Here is a 20540-nt window from a genome sequence, read left to right on the forward strand (position 1 = left end):
CAACGCTTACCGGTGTATTTGTAAGAACAGGTGCAGTTAAACCTGGGGCTGCGATTGTCACAAATCTCCTGACATACCCCCCCGTTGAGGCAGGGATTCTGGTTGCAGTATCTATTAACGCAGCGATGTATCTCTGGAATGTAGCTTCTTCCACCCTAATTAAAAATGAACCTTTTTTCCCTCAAACTATTCCTTGCTTAAGGTAAAGTCAAGTCGTGCAGATATTCGGAAATAAATATATGGGAAGGGGGACGTACAAAAAAGAATTGGTCTTAGCTTGCGTATATCAAATTATGGATGCACGCGGGAACTAAGTTTTAAGAGCACGAGAGAAGCGTAAGGGTTGCTTGAGTGCTCTTCAAACTCCCAAGTGCATCCAAAACTCGAGGTATAGTTAAAGCGTGAACAAATTTCGTTATAACATAGCATGCAAGTTATGCTCGAAAAAAAAGAGTTCATTACAACTTTGTCTGATTAACTTTGTAATCGTTTTCTTCCCAAAAACAAGGTAAAAATGACCAAGAAATATTTTGAGACCAAATCTTTATTCAAAGAATTGTAAATTTTCTGCTCAAAAGCAGAAACGAACGAATTTCTTGCATTCAACATGCTTCAATAGTTGTTTACTAGAATTCAACGCCAGAAATTTGCGCATGTTTCTGTTAGAGATTTTGAAAATTCTGAAATTGTACGGTTTTAAAATTAAAATCTGCTATTTAACAATACTTTTAGGATATATCAACACTTACAACTGATATCAACCGTTCAAAACACGAAGTAAAAGCCTTTAAATTTCTTGAATTTACGAGATACGTGTGGTAGATTTACGCTGCTTGAGATGCCGCTGTTTACTAAAATTTACTACCCGAAAATTGCTTAGCTTTGATCTAAAAACTCTGAAAATCGTACGATTTCTAAAACAAAATATTCCATTGAACAAAACTTTGGTACATGTCAATGCTTCACAATAATATTTTCCGCTCTAAAGAAGAGTCCCCAGCGTCGCAAAGTCCCAGTTGAAGTCAGAAAACTCAGTTCTGTTTCCAGTCATAATTCTCATCGCGTTTGTAAATAAAATATTGTCAACTCTGAAACTAATTACGTCGCTCGAAGAGCTACTTGCTCATTGTTTTTTTCGAAACGAGTCTTATTCAGCATATTTTGTTTTCCTTTTGAGCTACAAAGGTCTATCTCAATCGGGATAGAACGGAAAAACAATCTTCAGTGATAGTTTTGAATTCTCGGGGCTAAACTAGACGGGATTTTTAGCCGAAGTAAAACTTCACACTTCATGTTATGGATGCAATGACGAGCACTAAATATACATTAAGTATTTTGTTATATAATTAGACTTTCCATCAGACAATCATTTGGCAAAAACATGCTGTTGTATTCGGCGCGCGGGCAACAGCTGCGCAATTGTATCCCGGTCGGGATACATTTGAATTTTATCAGGGGCATGTGACTAAGAATTAACCAATTACAGTCCTCGTTTGTTGAGTGAAAGTCTAGGTAGATAACAAGGATTTTTATTACGGTACCTCCCTTAGGATATAGGTAGGCCTTGCACGCGTGCTATGTTGTGATAAAAATGTAAGTGAGAAGAAAAACTAAGACAATTCTATCAACAACAAACGATTCTATCTCCCACCTTCACCGTGTAGCTTCTCATCAAATCATAATAATTTCCTCTTTCACTCCATTTCATCGCCGCTGGCTCCATGTCTTTGTTAGCATCGTTGAGCTCGCAGTTATTTTCTTTGGACAGAGGGAAATAATTCATGGATACACACAGGCAGTCATCTTTGCACTTCATGTGACACTGAGTGGCGCTGTGGACTGTCAATCTTTGAAAGACGTGACCCTCAAGAATGTGATTATAGACGACATCCTCATCGATAACAAACTTGAAGTTTTGACAACTTACTGTTGGCTGCGCCTCTTTGGTGTGAGTGAGCTGAGATATCAACAACATCGCATGTAGATAGCGAAGAACACTCATGGTGAACCTTAGAAACGTACAAATGAGATGGGTATCTTCATTCCATAATTATACCGAGGCATTTAAAATTTAGTTAGTAGCAGGCGGAGTCTACTAAGAAAAAAAGGCAAAAAATAGTGAATAGGTATGTGATCGTACTATGGTGTAAACGCGACTCGACCTCAGGTTACGATCAAGATCTTAACCAGCGCCTTAAAGTTTTCTCTTCTTTTGACGCGAAAGTGATTACGTAATGCTTATTGAGTAAGGGAGCATCTTTCTCCGGGATCGAATATCTCGGTGACTGATTAAGTAACTAATATTGAAAATTAGCCGAAATTGAAATGAGAATCTGAGGTACACTGTGCATGGCGCACTAGATATATTTTGCTGTGTCGATGGTAGAAAAAATTAACTTTAAACTCATCGAAAAGGTCATGCCGCATGAGTTTAATTTTATTCAATCAACGGAGTAGAAACAGATTACATGTTGTCTCCCTTCAGTAGTTCAGTAACAAACTTTCGGTTTTAACTGAGTACCATCTCTCTGCACTTACCTCGAAATGTCGATTAGTTTTATGGCTTCAGTAAAATCCTTCGAGAAAGGTTTGCAGGCGAACAGATGTTGTTGAAACTTTATGTATGTCCGGTAATATCGATGCACCTTTATACTTGAAAAATAATAGAAAAACACAATAATGAATCAATTAAGATCATTGGCTCTGTTTACGATGTTATCTAGAAGACACCCGAAACAAACAATGGATACGATATTGCAATACTGTTGACACAGAGTGCTTCACAACTAAAAATTTGCATCTAATAACTGAAATCCGTCACATTTACAGCGGTGATCAAAATCTGATTTCCCTTTTTAAATGTCGGGATCTTTTAACATTTTTTATGTCAAAAGACCCCAACTTTTCTGGAAAAGTCAACACAGTGTCCCTCTCAACATTAGCTTTCTTTCGGCTCATATTAACAATGTTTGTTTTCTGAAGTCATTAACCACACACGAGGACCACCACAGCAAGCCATAAAAAACAATGTTGGTGGAACAAAGGTTGTTTATTGCCATCCACCGTTTCCTAAATAAGTAGAAATGAGAGCTGTCCAACATCAAATTGTAGAAACAATTCAAACTACCAGTGACCTCCTGAGCTTAAACGTACCGCAAAAACACTTATTGATACAGACAACAATAACTAAGACAGCAGTAGTGGCGTAAGTTCAGAAAGACATAACTGAAACTAAAACTGCCGTCAAACCGTCGCACAGCTGGTTTGCATGCTTAATGAAAAAACGAAACTGTGTGATAATCGCGATCATTTTTCTCCGTTACAAATTTATTCTTCGCAGAGTATCCATAACCAAAGCAATCTTTCTTCGATATCGAGTTCGTTTTCATTCAAATTATATTTTTTCTCGTCCGACCCCATCAGACTCAATGAGTCAATACGTATTTCATCATTTGACCGGCAGGACCACGACAAAAAAGATTCTACAATAAAATTGTTTCCTGTATTTATTCGAGTCTTATTAGAAGTAATGTTCTTGGAAAATGTGGCAGAATCATGCAACTGCATGGCGAAAGGCTATTCGGGAGTTTAAGATGTCAGTACGGCGACGTGTGGTAAAACGTTCCTGAAGAAAACCTTATTTATTTTCTTTTAAGTTTCTCACCAATAGCTCGATGCGTTAACTGTTTCTGTTTTGCTGAAGTTGACGTGTGGCGCCGTATGAGGCAGTAAACAAATGCAGCCATTTTTTAAATTCTAATTAAAGGCAGAAATTCATTTTTTAATCGATGTCTTCCTCGGCGTTGCCGTCCTGACTGCTTAAGGTCCCTTTTGTTCTGTATGGGACGGCTAAGAAATGTACAAAGTTTTAAAACGCACGTGTTTCGCCATTGTTTTGCTCACTAGATCTTATGTTGCACTTCGTCCTCGTTTCCGTCGCCGTCGTGGTTTTTTTATAAGGGACTATAAGATCCGACGACGGCGAGGTCGTGAACTGGGGGGAATGGGGAGAGGTCGCCGTCGTAAGGCGCGAAAAATAACATTAAGAATACTCATGGAAGGCGCAGTCTGTTCCATAACAGGCTTTTGGTTTATAAGTGAAAATATAGTAATTTCCAACCTCGTGATCGATACATTCTATCAAGAGAGCACAATCGCATAATAACTCAGTGGAACAGTACACTTCTTGAAAACTATGCCCGTGCGATAAATTTAAAGGAAGTGCATTACTCGATTGCTTTGGTTTTATAGACGGAGCAATAAAGCCCATTTGTCGACCCGATGAAAATCAGGGGGTCGTTTATAATAGACATAACGAGTGCATAGTCTCAAGTGCCACTCTGTTGTCTTATCTAATGGTATGATAACCAACATGTACGGCCCAGTATGTAATTGATTTAATCTAATTCGTTGCTCTTCCTTTTTTTTTTTTTTTCTTGAGGTTGAGATTTTAAACTGTACACCCTACCCTCAGCTAACTAAAACACTAATTTTTTTCCTCTTTAAGAGGGTTCCTCACGATCTGGGGCGGCATGGCTTCTCTACAACAAGAGAACCAATGGCCGCGTATGGTGACTCCGCCTATCTCCTGCGTGTCCACCTCCAGGTCCCTTAAAGAGGTGCCAGAATAGCACCACAAATAGAGTTGTACAACAAAGAGTCTAAAAGTTTGTTATACAATGTAAGATTTTAGGTATAAAAACAAACAACAACGTCAAATATAAACTTGCCTGATAAATGATTTAAATGCTGAAACAAGCATTCATAGCAAAATCAAAGATATTATGAATGTATTTATGCAAACTTAAACCGAGTTAATCTTATTTTTCTGAGGTAAACATCTGCTGAAAACTTTGCATCTGCTCAAGTTGCTGCTTAGTTTGTTCCACCAATACTTTTAGTATATCCTGATGATGTTTTCTTGGTTGATCTTCCTGTTTACCCTCAACTTCAACTCGTTGCTTTTGCAGCTGCAATTCTCCTTCTTTCCACTTCTGAACGTGATCATTTTTTTCACGCAAATATGCAATTGTGTCACCTCCACTTCTACAACTTTTTTTTGCTTTGGTTTCACTTCCTCCTCCTCTTCATTCCGCTGCCTTTTCTGAGTTCTTCTCAGGTTTTCTATAGCCTCTGTTTCTCATTTCCGCTGCTTTTTCGTTTTCAGTTGTATGATCGTTTTCTTCGGTGTCTTCAGCTGCAGCTGCGACTATTTATTCCAGAGCCTTTTCCAACTCACTCAAATGACATTCACACTTGCCTCTCTTCGTCTTTCATCTTTGTTTTAAATTTTCGCTCAGCAGTATGTATCTTTCTCTAACAGCACGCCTTCTGACTTTGAATCGGGGAAGCTTGAGGCCGTTCAGATTGTTTGCAATCTTTTCCCTGATTTTGCCTTTAGAAATGCTTCCTTTTTTGTACTTAAAGGGTTCAAGTTCTAGAATTTCTTGACACAAGCAGTTGTCATGTCCCTTGGTCCACTCCCTGTTTGATCTGAAAAACCACAATAATATCTAGCTTCAGCAATTTTTTCCTTAAACAAACTCGGGTAAATTATCTAGATTAGATTCCTGGTTGAGTTTTAATATTCATTAACAATATGAACTGAAAACAACTTGCTGAACTGTCTTATTTGAACTCGTCTCCATTTAGGCCTATTTCAGTCACGAACTTTTGAAGCTGTTTAGAGGGAGAAAGAAACTTCGGTCAGTTTTCGCCTTAAAATGAATTCTAGAACCATTTACTTTTGTCACAAGTTTGGAAAAATGTTGACAGTTCATCATATATTGAAAATATACGATAAGTTACTTATGTTTACTTACTTACGTTTTCGACAAAAGACAAACACTTCGTTTTGACGTCGCAGACAACACAGTTACGGCGGGAAACTTAGCGCGCCGGCTACCGGAAATGCGCAGGCAAATAATTTCAACTTCCGCTCGCCGTCGTAGACATCCGTCGTCGTCCCTAAAGTCCTTATAATTATTTGCGGATCGGTTCACGTCAACCTGTCGAGCCCTACGTTTATTAAGGTTTTCAGCCAATTCAGAGACTTTCATCTTCTATTTCGCCATTATTGATGCGTAACATGTCAACGTTGCGTGCGTTTGAACTGGATACCAAATAATTCTGTGCATTTTAATCGGCCACCCACACATGTACAATGTAATTTAGTTTAATTCAACCCACAATTCCTCCGATCGCTCTGACGAAGGGCTAATGCTCGAAACGTCAGCTTTTTTACCCTTTATGGTGGCTAATTTACGTTTTCAACTCAATTGTTAACTCTAAATTACCTGTTATACTCTCCCACCGACGCAGCACCACAGTTTCCTCAGAAACTTACCCCCTTTATTCATGTACAATGTAGCCATTCAGAATATGGAGTTACCGTGTTTTTAGACCGAAATCTGGCAGCTCTTCTTCAATAGAGAACAATACGAGTCAGAAGAGGATTACGATTGTGCATGTTCACCCCCGAGTTAATTAGTCTTTTGGTTACATTAACAGCAAACTGGTGTATGATTGTAGATGTCACTCATAGAAGTTAAAAAATTACAAAAGATTTTATTAGGGTTTGTGCAGAATTTCGACATTGGTTTAACTAAGACGGCAGTTTGAATCTCTCCTCTTGTCTATTTCCCGAGAGTGTATGTCATACAACACCTTCTTCTATCACGGGGTGTTTTTACCAACACACAAAACAGGAACAAATTACACTTGAAGAAATCCCAGGAGGGCGATCAGTGAGCAATGTCGTAAAAGGATATCAGTGAGCAATGTCGTAAAATGGCGTTAAATATCAATGACCGTCAATCTTAACTTGCACCAACTTCAGTCAAAACATATCAACGAAAGTCTTCATTAAAAGTGCTCTACCAGAGGACACATGTCCCCGAGTTGATTTGATCCAAGCAATACAAACGACTGATTGTCTCAGTTGCTTTCAAGACTACAATTACTATAGAAATTCATGGTCATTATTACATTGTCACCGCTAAAATGCAAAAATGAAATGCGAGTCGAAGTTAAAAGGTTTCGTTCCAATGATTACTAGAACGTTGAATTAAGCTTTGAAAACGAGAACTATCTCAGATACATAGAGATGATTCCTTGGAAAGTGCGTGCGAACGATTTTTATTCACGGGTTGCGATAAACCATAAAAAAAAACCAGTGAGCGCAACGAACAAAAAAGTTTTTTGATGAATCGCGTTTTCCATGATATGAAGTTTTTATTTCATTCATACTTAGATTTTTTCTCACTTAACAAAAAATTTCAAAGATTGGAAGTAAACGACTTTTAAACGAAGAATGTGAAAAAGACGATTTTATCGAGCTTTTGACTTTTAAATAGTAAGCGTATTATCTATGGAACACATGAATAGTGAAAGTCAAAGTAAAAGTGTTTGTGGAAAGACCGCCTAAAAACGCAAAATTCAACTTTTAAAATATGGATGCTGAGTATTTAAGGTTGCCCTCTTTTGATAAAGAGTCAGTGTAACTATCTGAAATGTTAAACGTTTAGTTCAAGTTCAACCCCTAAGGTGGACCACACTTGAAAGCATACATATGATGTCATTGTTTGTTCTTAGCCTTGCTCCAATGGTTTCTCAGAGTCGTATTTTGTTGGCTGAGTTTCCTTTTTTAAGAAGAAAATGAATCCACAAAAAGTTACACGTCATATTTAGCTCCAAACCAGTGCTGGGTTGTGGAAGTAGTTGAGAACAAGCAATTGTGATCCTGATTTATATCGTTGCAGCTATACTCTCCGAAATTGTCTTCCTTGTTGATGAGTCCTCCTGGTCTTCTATCAAATTTAAATCCCCTCTCAATGCTATTGTAACTCCATATGTGCCAGGATGCCTCCTCTGACATTTCCAATTTTTTCCTTGCTCTTCAATATCACTAAAAGCAATTAAACTGGAAGAGACCAGAAACAATGAAAAGAGCTCGCCATGATTTGTTTTTCATCAAGAAAAATCAATACTTACAGCTGGGTGTCAAAACTTGTTGTCTCCACAATTAGAAGAGTAAAAAATTGAGCACCGTATTTTGATACGTTTCCAAAGAGGAGTTGAGTGTGATTCAGTTGAATAGCCCTTTTTTTCTTTTAGTCCTTCGCAGAAGTGTCTTAATAGCCAAAAAAAGGAGTTTCACCTTTTTTTTTCTTACATTCGTGGGAGGATATACGTCGCAATGTGTCTTTTAATTATCTTTGGAAGAGTGATCACAAACAAATCGAGTAATTTCACAACAAGTAGCGGTAGACACCAGCGACAGACAAAGGAGATCGCCAATACCTTTTAATCTTTCAACTGTCTTTCATTCAGAAAAATAGATACTTACAGCTGGGTGTCAAAACTCCTTGTCTCCCTATTGAAAGGAATGAAATAAACCACAGTTTCCTTCGTTTCCATAGAGGAATCGACTTTGCCACAGTTAAAAGATGTAGTTAAAAAATTAACATGAATTATGAATGATGGTCGATCCGGCTCCAGCTCTATATTTTTGGCGGAGCTCTTTGTAAAGGGATCCACAAAAGCAAAGGTTCAAAAACTGAGAAACAGTCCAATTGGAAATTACCTCACTCAACCCTCCTTACTGTTGTATCTGCCGCCTTTGATGATATTTCAATTGGGTTTCTTTTAAGTTATTCGTACATTAAAGGAGCTGACTGTTTACAATGACTTTTTAAAAAAAGTATTAGTATGCAAAGAGAAAAATAGAAAGCAATTTAAGGATACGGTGCAGAAACACTAAAATTTAGTTTACACCACGCACAAAACTAATGTCCCTGGTTGGCACAGTGTCATTTCTCAAAAAGTGCTTCATCTTCATCCCTTGAGCCTCCATCATGCTGTTTAATATGGTCAAGTTTCGCTCATAGCATAATTATTCAAAATTTGCCCAACAAAGCGACGTTTACGGCCAAGTTGGATCGTTAAGATCGTGTCTTTGTCTGCGGACAAATTTCACCCATTTTCCTCTTACAGTCGGGATCGTTCGGGAACTGAAACATTCTATGCCCGGTGGCGGAACGATCTATTCCGACAGTTTTGCTGGTCAGAGCCGGGGCACCAGCGACACAATATCGCCCTCGTTGTCGCGTATCTTTCATACTATTCGCAATACTGAATTCGATTTAATGTCACCAAAGTGACGTCAGTGGTTTTTGGTCAAATGGTACTTTGGCTACGCAATTCGAATACTATTTTTGAGGGGAAAATGGCATAACTTTAAAAGCTTTCAAAATTGTCAATTTTATCATTGAACGTTTCAAACTTCGGAATATTTCAAATAATAAACTTTATAACTACAATATACCTTCATGGTCACTTGGATTTGTATTTAATAATGTATTGACAGCGCGTCCAACAGTGTTATGTCGCTGTAAATCCACAAGCTTAAAGTAAAAGTTTGGAATGCGACTTTGAAAAAGACGAACACAAGTTCGTAACATTACGATGAGCAACAATCGTTCACAACTAATATGATAATATAATGTCTCACATTATGTACAACAATACCTGGTGCTTCTCTTGACAAACACCTGCTGCAACTACTATACCTACTTCATCTCCTACATTTTGAACATTTCAAAAATTGTTTCATGAACAAATGTGTAATGTTTTAATGTAAGCAGTGATCCTACCGAAGCATTTAAGTACCTTAGTCCTTGTGAAAGTGAGGCTGTTGAGAGCTTCTCGCAGTTATGTATCGAGTCCCTAATATTAAAATCAAGCAAAGCTGTACATATTTATCACTTAGGAGAGATTCTTAACATCTCCCTGCCACTAAGTAAATACCATTTCTCCTCACTGTACGGAATTTTTAAAGCGAAATCAAGAAACCTAAACTTAAAGCTTGGTTTTACTAATGATCAAACTAACGAAGCCGAAGCTAATTTTCAATTATCAGTAAAGAGAAAACGGTTGATTGACCGAGTCAAGAAAATGTCGCCCTACGACGAGAAAACATGTCATAATTAGATTAATAGCGTACGAAGTTATTTAAACATCTCTGAATCTAAACACAAACATTTCAACTTACGATTAGTCACTGGCTTGAAAATAATTTGCATAAATCAACTAATGGTGAGCCCTGAATGCGTTTTAAAAGACTAATATGAAAAAGGCCAATTTTATCGACCTTTGACTTTTAAGATATAAGTTTACTATCTATTGAACATTCCATGAAAAGAAGAAAGTGCAGATAAAAAGTGTTTGTAGAGAGGCCACCTACTTACTTCAACTATTAAAATGTGGACGCTGTGTACCTAAGGTTGCTTATGACGTCGCTCTTGTGCACGTCTGCATTCTTCTGTGATATAGACTCAGTGTAACTAACTGAAATATTAAACGTTTAGTTCAAGTTCAACTCCTAATTGGACCAAACTTGGAAACACATGATGTTATTGTTAGTTCTTAGCCTTGCTCCAATGTTTTCTTGCATTCAGTTGGCTGTGTTTCCTTTTCTGAGAAAGGAAATGCACTCGCAAAAAGTCACACGTCACATTTAGCTCCAAACCAATGCTGCGTTGTAGAAGCAGGAGAGAACGGGCAGCAGTGATCCGTATTTATATACATGTTGTGAAATTTTCCGAAATTTTTTTCATCGGGGACTCCACCTGGTTTTCCATCAAATTCACATCCCTCTTCTATGCTATTGTAACTCCTTATGTGCCAGGACACATTTTCCTACTGTTTTGTCAGGGCGGTGCAATTAGAACAAGAGTTTCCCCGGATATTAACATACTCGTACATCTGGCAGGTGTCCCAGGCACCAAAAATGTTATGACCTGCCAGCTTAGCGAGTGCGTAGTCCGTATACTGCAGACCATCCGTAGGAAAGTTACAAGTTGCTCTCAGATGTGTGGAGGAAATAGCAAGAGACTGCATCTGTGATAAGGATAGTCGGAACTCGCTCCAATTCACTTCCCCCTCTTCAATATCAATCTAAACGTTTTTGCCAAACTCTGCATAACTGAAGGCATTTCTCTTGGACAAGGATAACGATTGTATTAACGTCCATACAAAGCCAGGTTCAGACTGCAAGTCACAGTAAACAGAAAACCGTTCATTGTCTGAATTATAGATGTCGTATTTTCCTGATGTCGAGGCACCGTTCTTAGCTACGTCTTTGCAGCTTCTCGGATGTTTCATCTTCTCACACCGCTGACCAGAGTATGTGACAGGACAGGTACAGTTAAACCTGATGCTGTGAGCGTCACAAATCTCTTGACATACACCTCCATTGAGACAAGGATTGGTGCGGCAGCATCTGTCGATGCAATGATGCTTCTCTGGTGTGTATTTGTCTCCACCCTACAGCAACATTCGAAGGATTTTTTAGCTTACCATGCTCATCGAATTGGGTTAGCACGTGCACTTTAGCAACCGTCGACAAATCTCACCGGAAACGGATCGAATCGATAACAAACAGTGCGAGCAAAGTACGAGTGCCTACAACACATAGCGGGGCACCAGAAAGGAGATGAAATATCCATCAAAATTAGATTTGAAATGCAGTAATACAACAATGGTAAAGTCAATGATGTCTTTATGAAATTTGTAGTCACTTCTGTTCTGCTGTTCCCTTCGCATTACAACACGGCCTTTAAGAGAAAAATTTGCGAGGAAGAGAATGAACCCAATCCTCTCTTAGCCAAATCAGTTTGTTTTAGTTTTGTCTAGATCAATCATATCGCAGAATGATCAGTATGCACCAAAATGGCTTTGGCCCGGACTGACATATAACACAACTGTTTTTTAAGGAGTACCGCAAAACTTGATCATGTGGAAATATTTATTTAATTTACGAACTTGAACATCTTGGGATATTTACTTTATTTAAGAAAGTTCATAAATAAATGAATAAGGATTAGATAAGTCATCTTATCTCACCTTCACCGTGTAGCTTCTCACCAAATCATAATAATTTCCCCCTTGCCTCCATTTCATCGCCGCTGGCTCCATGTCTTTGTTAGCATCGTTAAGCTCACAATTGTTTTCTTTGGAAAGAGGGAAATAGTTCATGGATACACACAGGCAGTCATCTTTGCACTTCAAGTGACACTGGATGGCGTTTGGGACTGTCAATCTTTCAAACACGTGACCTTCAAGAATTTGGTTATGGATGACATCGTCATCGATAGCAAACTTGAAGTTTTGACAAGTTACTTTTTTCTGTGCCTCAGTAGAGAGGGTCAAATTGAATACAAACAGCACGACTTGGAGATATTGTACGATGCCCATAGCAATAGCACTACTAATGTGAAGAAAAAAAAGATACATGATTATTTCTGATAAGCATGGGGTAATTTGGAACGAAACATATAGATATTTGGGTCTCTTGCTTAATTGCGACGGAAAGAAAATAATAGTTAGCAGTAAATTGCCAAAATTTTAGTCGTTAGCCGAAAGAGCCATTACCATATTGAGACCTTCTTCTGAGTCAGTAAACGTTTTGAAAGACTGAAAAGAGTGTATCCGTCTCGCTTTAAAGTCGATCTTCACTACAGAATCACATATTTGCGGAATTTTGAAAAGAAGACTAGGCAAACATTCAAGCCCAAACGAAATTGCTCCTCGACGGTTTGTATTAGGAATGCTCTACAAAAGGAGACGTCTCAAAATGTTTTGCGTTACAAAACCAAGAAGGGAAACTCTACCCACCATCAGTTGTTAAAAGATCCTCTTTCAGCGATGCACTTATGAATCTCTGTGCTCTACAAAGTCAACTCTAAGAACGATTTGGAATGTATTATTCACAATTGAATATTTAAAAAGGGTTGCATTTTATTTTTTTACCATAGGAGTATGGGATATACAATATTAATGAAAGCTCTTAAAGTAAGCTTTCCTTCCATCGATGAATGATGATATCTCGAGTTTCGCTACACCTATAAATTTCGCAACCGTATGGCTGGTTTCTTTTCCAGCTTTAAGAAAAGAAATAGAATACAGACCAGTCAGCTAACAAACTCTGATCTTATGTTGTATCCGTAGACTGTAAAAACACACAAGTTCTGTCTGTAGAGCCAGTTAGTAATTATTCACCGAAGTGGAAAAAATTAAATATTGTAGTCAATAAACCGAAAAACTAGAAAAACTTAAGTGAATTATTTAGGTTCATAAGTGCAGCTTTAAAAGATGTTTTCAATAAGAATCGCAATGTTTTTCAAAATATGAAGACCCCCCGTCAAGTTCGACTTTCGAACATGGCAGCCCTTCTGTCGCGGTGACTATTAATGTATAATGTTCCGAAACTTTTTAATTTTTAAAATTAATTGTAAAAGGGCGTCAATTTTGGCCTCATTTTGCTAAAAGAACCGAAATTTTGACGAGTTAAGAAGAAAAGCTACCCACATAAAAGAGCTTGAAAGCAAGGGCAGAAATTTACTGTAGCCTGTTTTATTTGATTTTCATGATAAGAATTCCACTTTTGACAGATTAGATCACTTCAGGATATTCGTCTGCCCAGTAAATTAAATAAAATAGACTAAACAACTTAAGTTTACCACATCTTTGGCACAGTGTAGCTCCTCACCTGATTATGGTAATTTCTTCCTTCTCTAAATTTCATCGCCAATGGCTTCATATCTTGATTGGCATCATTGAGCTCTCAGTTGCTTGATTTGAACCGAGGGAATAATGATTATATATACAAGCAGTCATCCTTACACATCACATGTAACAAACGAATGGTAGCAAAATAAGGCACATTGCTCCCTAATTATCTATAATTGTCATAATCACCTACACAATTATCTCTTGGCCATGAATCAGAGATGAACGAGGGAAAGCTGTTGAAGTCATTGAGGTGCCTGTTCGAGTTAACCCGAGGTGACTACACTAACATGATTGTTGCATCAGTTAACTGCTGCTTGGAAAAACCTAAGATGAGTTAACGCCCTGAACGTAAGCTTGCATGTGGAAATGGGCCCCCGAGGCTATTTTTCCACGTTGTAATTGATAAGTGATGGAAAGTTTTACGTTAGTTACACACACAACTTATTTACATTTTCAAGCAAGAACGAATAATTGATCCGGTTGTTATTTGTCCAACTTGTTTTGATCAACACACTTTGCCAGTGATATTTCATTCGAAGTTTCAATGGCCCAACGATGTGCAAAGTTTCACTCATGAATTTAAAATTTTGCATGAAAAAATGATAAAATATCACAAAATCTTTCTCAAACGCTGACCCTTCTCTAGAAAGATGTGGAAATAAGGAACATAGATGATAATATTAGACACTTGTTATCATTGATACTTCTTCACATTATGTAAATTTTGAATAAGAGCCGAATGATATGAATTATCCAAGAACGCATGCCATCCATTCACAGTTTAAAAGCGTCAACTAGAGAAGGAGAGATTAAGGTCAGACTTCACCATTGAGGAGTCTACTAGGGATCAAAACTAGAAGTAATAATAATAATAACGCTGAAATAGAATACAACCCGAAGCAATTTTATTGTTTCTCCAGGCATTATTGTTGATGTCTTTTTGTTTTTTCTGCAGTCATCCACCCCAGACGAAAGACACGCACCCAGGCCGTAAAATGATCGTCCGTGCCAAACCGATAATAAACAGTACTTACTCGTTTGAAAAACTTCATGAAAAAGAATCTGTATATGGCAGAAATTCAAAATAAACACGAGTACTGTAAATCGAACATCGTAATTTGTTATGGAAATTAGTGTAATGAGATCATTTTGCAATGAAAAACCTTCACAAATGTTAGGTCGTTTAATTTTTAGTTTTCGTTGCTTCTCTCAGAAGCCAGAAATAATCGTAAATAGTTGAATTAGATCAATGTTTTGTCGGTGAGGGATGTAGCCGCTTCATTAACAGAAAACGATAGAGATTGTGTCATTATTTTTTTAGCTTTAAGGGGGCCTTCTGGTTTCCCCAATAAAAATTATAATTATCTTAGATAAGCTACCATTTTACACTCGGTTGCGGATGGCAACTTATTTTGTCCTAAAAATACAAAAGAAATAATAAAAATAACTTCCTATAACTTCAAGCTTTAACAAAAACAAAACAAACAAACTCACAATAACAAAGTAAAAATTACGAAATCATCTAATAACTGAGTAATCCTTTATAGTTTCGTTATATGAAGTTTCCTTTATTTTCATAATATTCACAAGCAAACCTGTACACTAATGTTACACAAAACTGGACGGTCAAGCTAGGCTTGATAGTAATTAGCCAAAGAAGAAGGAGAAATTCGAAGTTTTTGTAATTAGATCAGTCTCAAAAGGGGCTTTCCTAAATGACAATTTTGACTGAAGCCGGTTGGTGAGAAAGAGAGGGCATTTTTATCATTAAACCAATTTCCAAATCCTTCGACCAGGTACATGGTAAACTCTTCCTCTTGACAACAGATACAAAGTGAGTCGTTTTCGACTTCAAAGATGTAAAGATTTCTTTGTGCAAATTTATGACAGTGGACTTCTATCATCCTGCTGACTCCTGAGATGTATCTACAAGGCTGCAGAAGAGATCGGTTTTCGAGTTATTTTACCACAAATGTCTCTTTCTCTCTAAATAAAAATAACAAAGTAATACCTGAGGGTATGTAAATTGATGAAACAGCATTCAGGCGATTAAATAAAATGTGATGATGCCCCTTCCTATAGATATCAAATCCTATACAAACAAACTTAATGCAACTATGCAATTCAGTCCTCGTCTTAAGCTATGCAACTTAGTTGAATAGTAACTAAGACCCTAGTTGGTCTTTACCCTTGGTTGTTCTAACTCCAGAAGATAACATATTTCAATTTTTTTAGGCTTTTTAATGTTATGTTGTATTATATTGTGTATGTTACAGATATAAGTTTTTTTTAAGGTTCCTAGGGCGTATTTGAACATATTCGTATTTTAGCTTACGTATACTAGCCATGAATTATTTTTAAACTACTATCACAGCCCAATTTTGTTCTTGTTTTTATGCTTCAAAAGGGAGCCAGGATTGAATTAGCTTTGCATTTTTGGTATACAAAGCTCGGGCTAATCTTCTACCTAAGCAATGCAAAGCTAAAAAAAATCACAGATTACAACGGTTTGCTTGTTAGTCTTTGAATTCTGAATGTTCCCGTGATATCATATTTTGTTCTGATTGGCTGTCTTTATTGTTTCGGTTTGACGGTAACGGTAACGGAAGTGGAACGGTAACGAGATTCAAATCAATTTCTTCCATTTCAAAACAGACAATTTTCGAGAAACCAAAGGCCTTTTGTGAAAAAAAGAAACAAAACAAAGAAAAACAAAAAGCAACCACAACCAGAAAAGGTCAGAATCCTTAAAGAAAACAAAAACCTTATCTAATACTCACAACTCATTCTAGCTTTAGTAGATTATTGGAACTTAGAATAAACTATTCATGTCTAACCCCAAACCAGTATTGCGTTGAAGAAGAATCCGAAGAGGAGCAGCGGTGATTCCTATTTATCACTCCGGAATGATACCGTCCAAAATTATTTGCGTTGTCAACGGCTCCTACAGATCCATCAAAGTCGCATTCTTTCTCCTTGCTTTTCAAACTGTTAACGAACTAAGCACCATTAAGATTCATTCTTGTGTAGGCGGTGCAATCAGAACAGTTAATACGACGGATGTTAATATACTTAAACAGTTTGCAACCTCCACCTCAGTCACCGAATATATAATGACCTGCCAGAACAGCGCGTACATGTTACTCTCAGATGTGTGAAGTGGTTTGAGAGAGACTGCATAAGTGATAAGGAAAAGCGGTAACAGTTCCAGTCCGGTTCATTGCTATTGTCATTCACGGGGAAATCCGTGCCAAACCCCTTATCCTTATATGTGGCCTCATTGGCAAAGGATAACGACTGTATCAATGCCCATACAAAGCCAGGTTATGACTGCAAGTCATAGTAAACAGAAAACGGTTTATTGGCTGAATCAAAAACATCGTATTTTCCTGATTGCGAGGCCCCGTTGTTAGCTGTGCAGCTTCTTGGATGTGTAATCTGACCACAACGCTTACCAGTGTATTTGTAAGAACAGGTACAGTTAAACCTGGGGCTGTGATTGTCACAAATCTCCTAACATACTCCCCCATTGAGGCAGGGATTCTGACTGCAACATCTATTAACGCCGCGATGTTCTCTGGAATGTAGCTTCCTCACCCTAATTGAAAATGAACATTTTTCTTAAACTATTTTTTGATTAAAGTAAAGTCCAGCGGTGCAGATATCCATAAGTGAATTTGAGGGGGGAGGGGGGGGGGGCCGGGGGACGTACAATAAAGAATTGCTACATGCTTAACGTGAGTATTTCAAGTTAAAGATGCACGCAGGATATAAGTTTTAAGAGCACGAGAGAAGCGTAAGAGTTGCCTGAGTGCTCTTCAAACTTCCCAAGTGGATTCATAACTCGATACACGCACAGCTAAAGTATGAACTGAAAAAATTTCTATATAACATAGCATGCAGACACAAGTTGTGCTCGATAAAATAGAGTGTAGTTCGTGTAGTGTGATCGTCCGGGTGAGTGTAGTTGTGAAAAGAACTGTTGTTGGTGACTGACGTTTCGACTATCTGTGCGATAGTCATCTTCAGAGTCAAGTGAGGAGTAGTTGTCAGTCGATGATGTTATAAAGTCTGGTCTGTTGAACGTGATTGGTCTGTTTAGCCGTGATGTGATTGGCTGGAAGATTCGTGTAGAGTTTGTTAACAGTCATTGGTCGGTTTTGATCCGTCTGTTGTTTGTCGGTCTGTTTGTCGGTTTGTTCACGTCGTTAATGAGTCGTTTGTAAGGTGCTGGTAATTGTTGACATCTGTTGAGAGGCGTCTGTTCTAAGTTAGTGAACCAGCTTTCCAGAGTCAGTCGTTGAAAATAGTTTGTACTGTAGGTTAAGCATTTAGCAGAGTCCCAGTCGATTCTGTGATTAGTTTGTCGGGGATGTTCAGAAATGTGATTGTTTACATCGCCATTTCTAGTTGCTCGTTTGTGTTCAGTTAGTCGCGTGTTAAGGTTTCTACCAGTCTCACCAATGTAGGAGGCCTGGCAGTCGGAGCATTCGATCTTATAAATCGCTCCCTGTCTGTTGTTGGGTTCGTCTTTGTCTTTTGTAGGTTGTAGGATCCGCGCGATAGCCTCAGAAGTGCCTTTGATGTAGGGTATAGCAGCTGTAGTCGTGATAGATGTGGAGTCCCTGTTAGTTTCTGTAGTGTCGGTCACTCTGTGAGTGTTTCGTCTAATGAAGTCAGTGTTGTAGTTGTTTTTGTCAAAAACACGGTCAAGGTACTTGTTTTCGTCAGATAAACTGTCCGGTGTGTTGCAAACAAGTTGCGCTCGTCTTGTCAATGTCTTGATAGTCGTAGCTTTGTGGGAAGTCGGGTTGTAGGATGATTCGTCAAGAAGTCTGTCGGTATGCGTCGGTTTTCTTATACTCCTGGGTTCAAACCATTTACTTTACTAAAATAGAGTTTATTACAACTTTGTCCGATTTACCAGGTAATCATGTTCTACCCGAAAACTATGAATAAATGAAAAGGTAAAAACGACCAAGAAATATTTCTAGACCAAATCTTTATTCAAAGAATTGAACATTTTCTGCTCAGAGGCAAAAAACGAACGAATTTCTTGCATTTACGAGAGCGCGTAGTAGATTCAATGTGCTTGAATCGTTGTATACTAGAATTCAAGGCCAGAAATTGCGTAGGTTTATGTTGAAGATTTTGAAAATTCTGAAATAATTGTAAGGTTTTTAAAATTAAAATCCGCTATTTAACAATACTTTTAGGATATATATGAACCCTCAAAACTGATATCAACTATTCAAAAAGCTGAGCAAAAACTTACAAATCTCTCGCATCTACGAGACGCTTGTGATAGATTTACGCTGCTTGAATTGTCGTTTACCAAAATTTGCAACCTGAATATTGTTTAACTTTGAGTTAAAAATTCTGAAAATTGTACGATTTCAAAACAAAGTCTTCTGTTGAACAAAACTTTGGGTACATAACAACGCTTCAAAATAATATTTTCCGTTGTAATGAAGAGTCCCCAGTGTCGCAAAGCCTCAGTTGAAGTCAGAATACTCAGTTCTGTTTTCAGCCATAATTCCCATCGCGTTTGTGAATAAAGTATTGTCAACTCCGAAACTAATTTCGTCGCTTGAAGGGAAAAAGAAATGCTCATTGTTTCTCGAAACCAGTCTTATTCAGCATATTTTGTTTTCATTTTGAGCTACAAAGGTCTTTCTAAATAGGGATAGAACGGAAAGATAGTCTTAACTGATAGTTTTGAATTCTCGCCGCTAAACTCGACAGGACTTTTAGCCGAAGTGATACTGCACAAGTCATGTTATGAATGCACAGACGTGCACTATTTTTAGAGAATAATGCATGGGCGCGCGTAGATATGAAATGTCGAGTTGAACACTCAAAAAGTGACCTTGTATTATTTTGTTTATCATATAAACACAATAGCGCATTAGTGACGAGAAAAGCTGACATCAACAATGAAAGAAAATAAATTGAAGCATCGACAATCGTACAGTGCGTTGGCACTAAGGCTCAAGATGGAAAAATGCTTTGAATCATGATTACAAAAACAACAATGGGCGGAATTTTAAATTTACAAAATTCTCATTTCTTGAATTTTTTACTTACCGACAGAAGAAGTCTTTCAAGTAAACAGTCAAAATCGGCCTGTGACAAATCTTCCAGTTGTCGATTTCCGTTCTCAGCCACGACAAAGGCCATTACCAAAGTCACTGAATACGTAACTTTGGGTTTTTCTTTTCATATATTGTTTTTCTTTCCCTTCTAGGAAAGTTTGAACGTCACTCCCTGTCAGCGGTACGAAATTATTAAATGTTTTAGCCGCCATAATCCGAGAAAGTTCCGCGGACAAACTACCTTGTATTGAGAATGTTCAGGGCTTTGCCGTTCATTTATCAACCTGGCCGAGTGACGCGAAAGGCGAGTGATGTGTCAGCAGCTGATTGGCGTTATCAAACACACGTGCAAAAATATCGTATTCTTTCACGTGTGTTCTTACGGCTTTTGTCAGAGCTGCAGATCCTTGTATAACATCGTAGTTTATATGATAAATAATGATTTTTATCATGGTAGCTCCCTTAGGATATAGTTAGGCCTTGCGCGCGCGCTATGTTGTGATAAAAATGTAAGTAACAAAAAAATAAATAAATAAGGGAATTCTATCAACAGCAAACGATTCTATCTCTCTCCTTCACCGTCTAGCTTCTCACCAAATCATAATAATTTCCTCCATATCATTGCGGCTTTTTCTGCGTCTTTGCTAGCGTCGTTGAGCTCACAGTTATTTTCTTTGAACGGAGGGAAATAATTCATAGATACCCACAGGCAGTCATCTTAGCACTTCACGTGACACTGGGTGGCGCTGTGGACTGTCAATCTTTGAAACACGTGACCCTCAAGAATGTGATTATGAGTTTTGACAATTTACTGTTGGCTGCGCCTTATTGGTCTGAGTGAGCTGAGATACCAACAACATCGCGCGTAGATAG

General features: G+C 37.9%; 1 protein-coding gene and 2 pseudogenes across 1 annotated transcript in view; all 3 read right to left on the reverse strand.

The window, feature by feature from the left end:
* The window catches only part of LOC149042912 (uncharacterized), a 5244-nt gene extending 3054 nt beyond the window's left edge, over positions 1–2190 (reverse strand). The window contains exons 1-2 of the mRNA XM_089211778.1: positions 1652–2190; positions 1–155 (exon numbers count right to left, since the gene is read on the reverse strand). The exon at positions 1–155 is cut by the window's left edge and continues 3054 nt beyond it. Of these exons, the coding sequence (XP_089067904.1) occupies positions 1–155; positions 1652–2002 (506 nt within the window). The 5' untranslated portion in view covers positions 2003–2190. The remainder of the gene's footprint in view (positions 156–1651) is intronic.
* An 8108-nt stretch (positions 2191–10298) lies between these two features.
* LOC149042913 (uncharacterized) lies at positions 10299–12255 on the reverse strand (annotated as a pseudogene).
* A 3809-nt stretch (positions 12256–16064) lies between these two features.
* Positions 16065–19752, reverse strand: LOC149042914 (uncharacterized; annotated as a pseudogene).
* Between the last annotated feature and the right edge of the window lie 788 nt (positions 19753–20540).

Source organism: Pocillopora damicornis, chromosome 7 (genome assembly GCF_964200805.1).
Source record: "Pocillopora damicornis chromosome 7, jaPocDami1.2, whole genome shotgun sequence".
Taxonomy (NCBI): Eukaryota; Metazoa; Cnidaria; class Anthozoa; order Scleractinia; family Pocilloporidae; genus Pocillopora; species Pocillopora damicornis.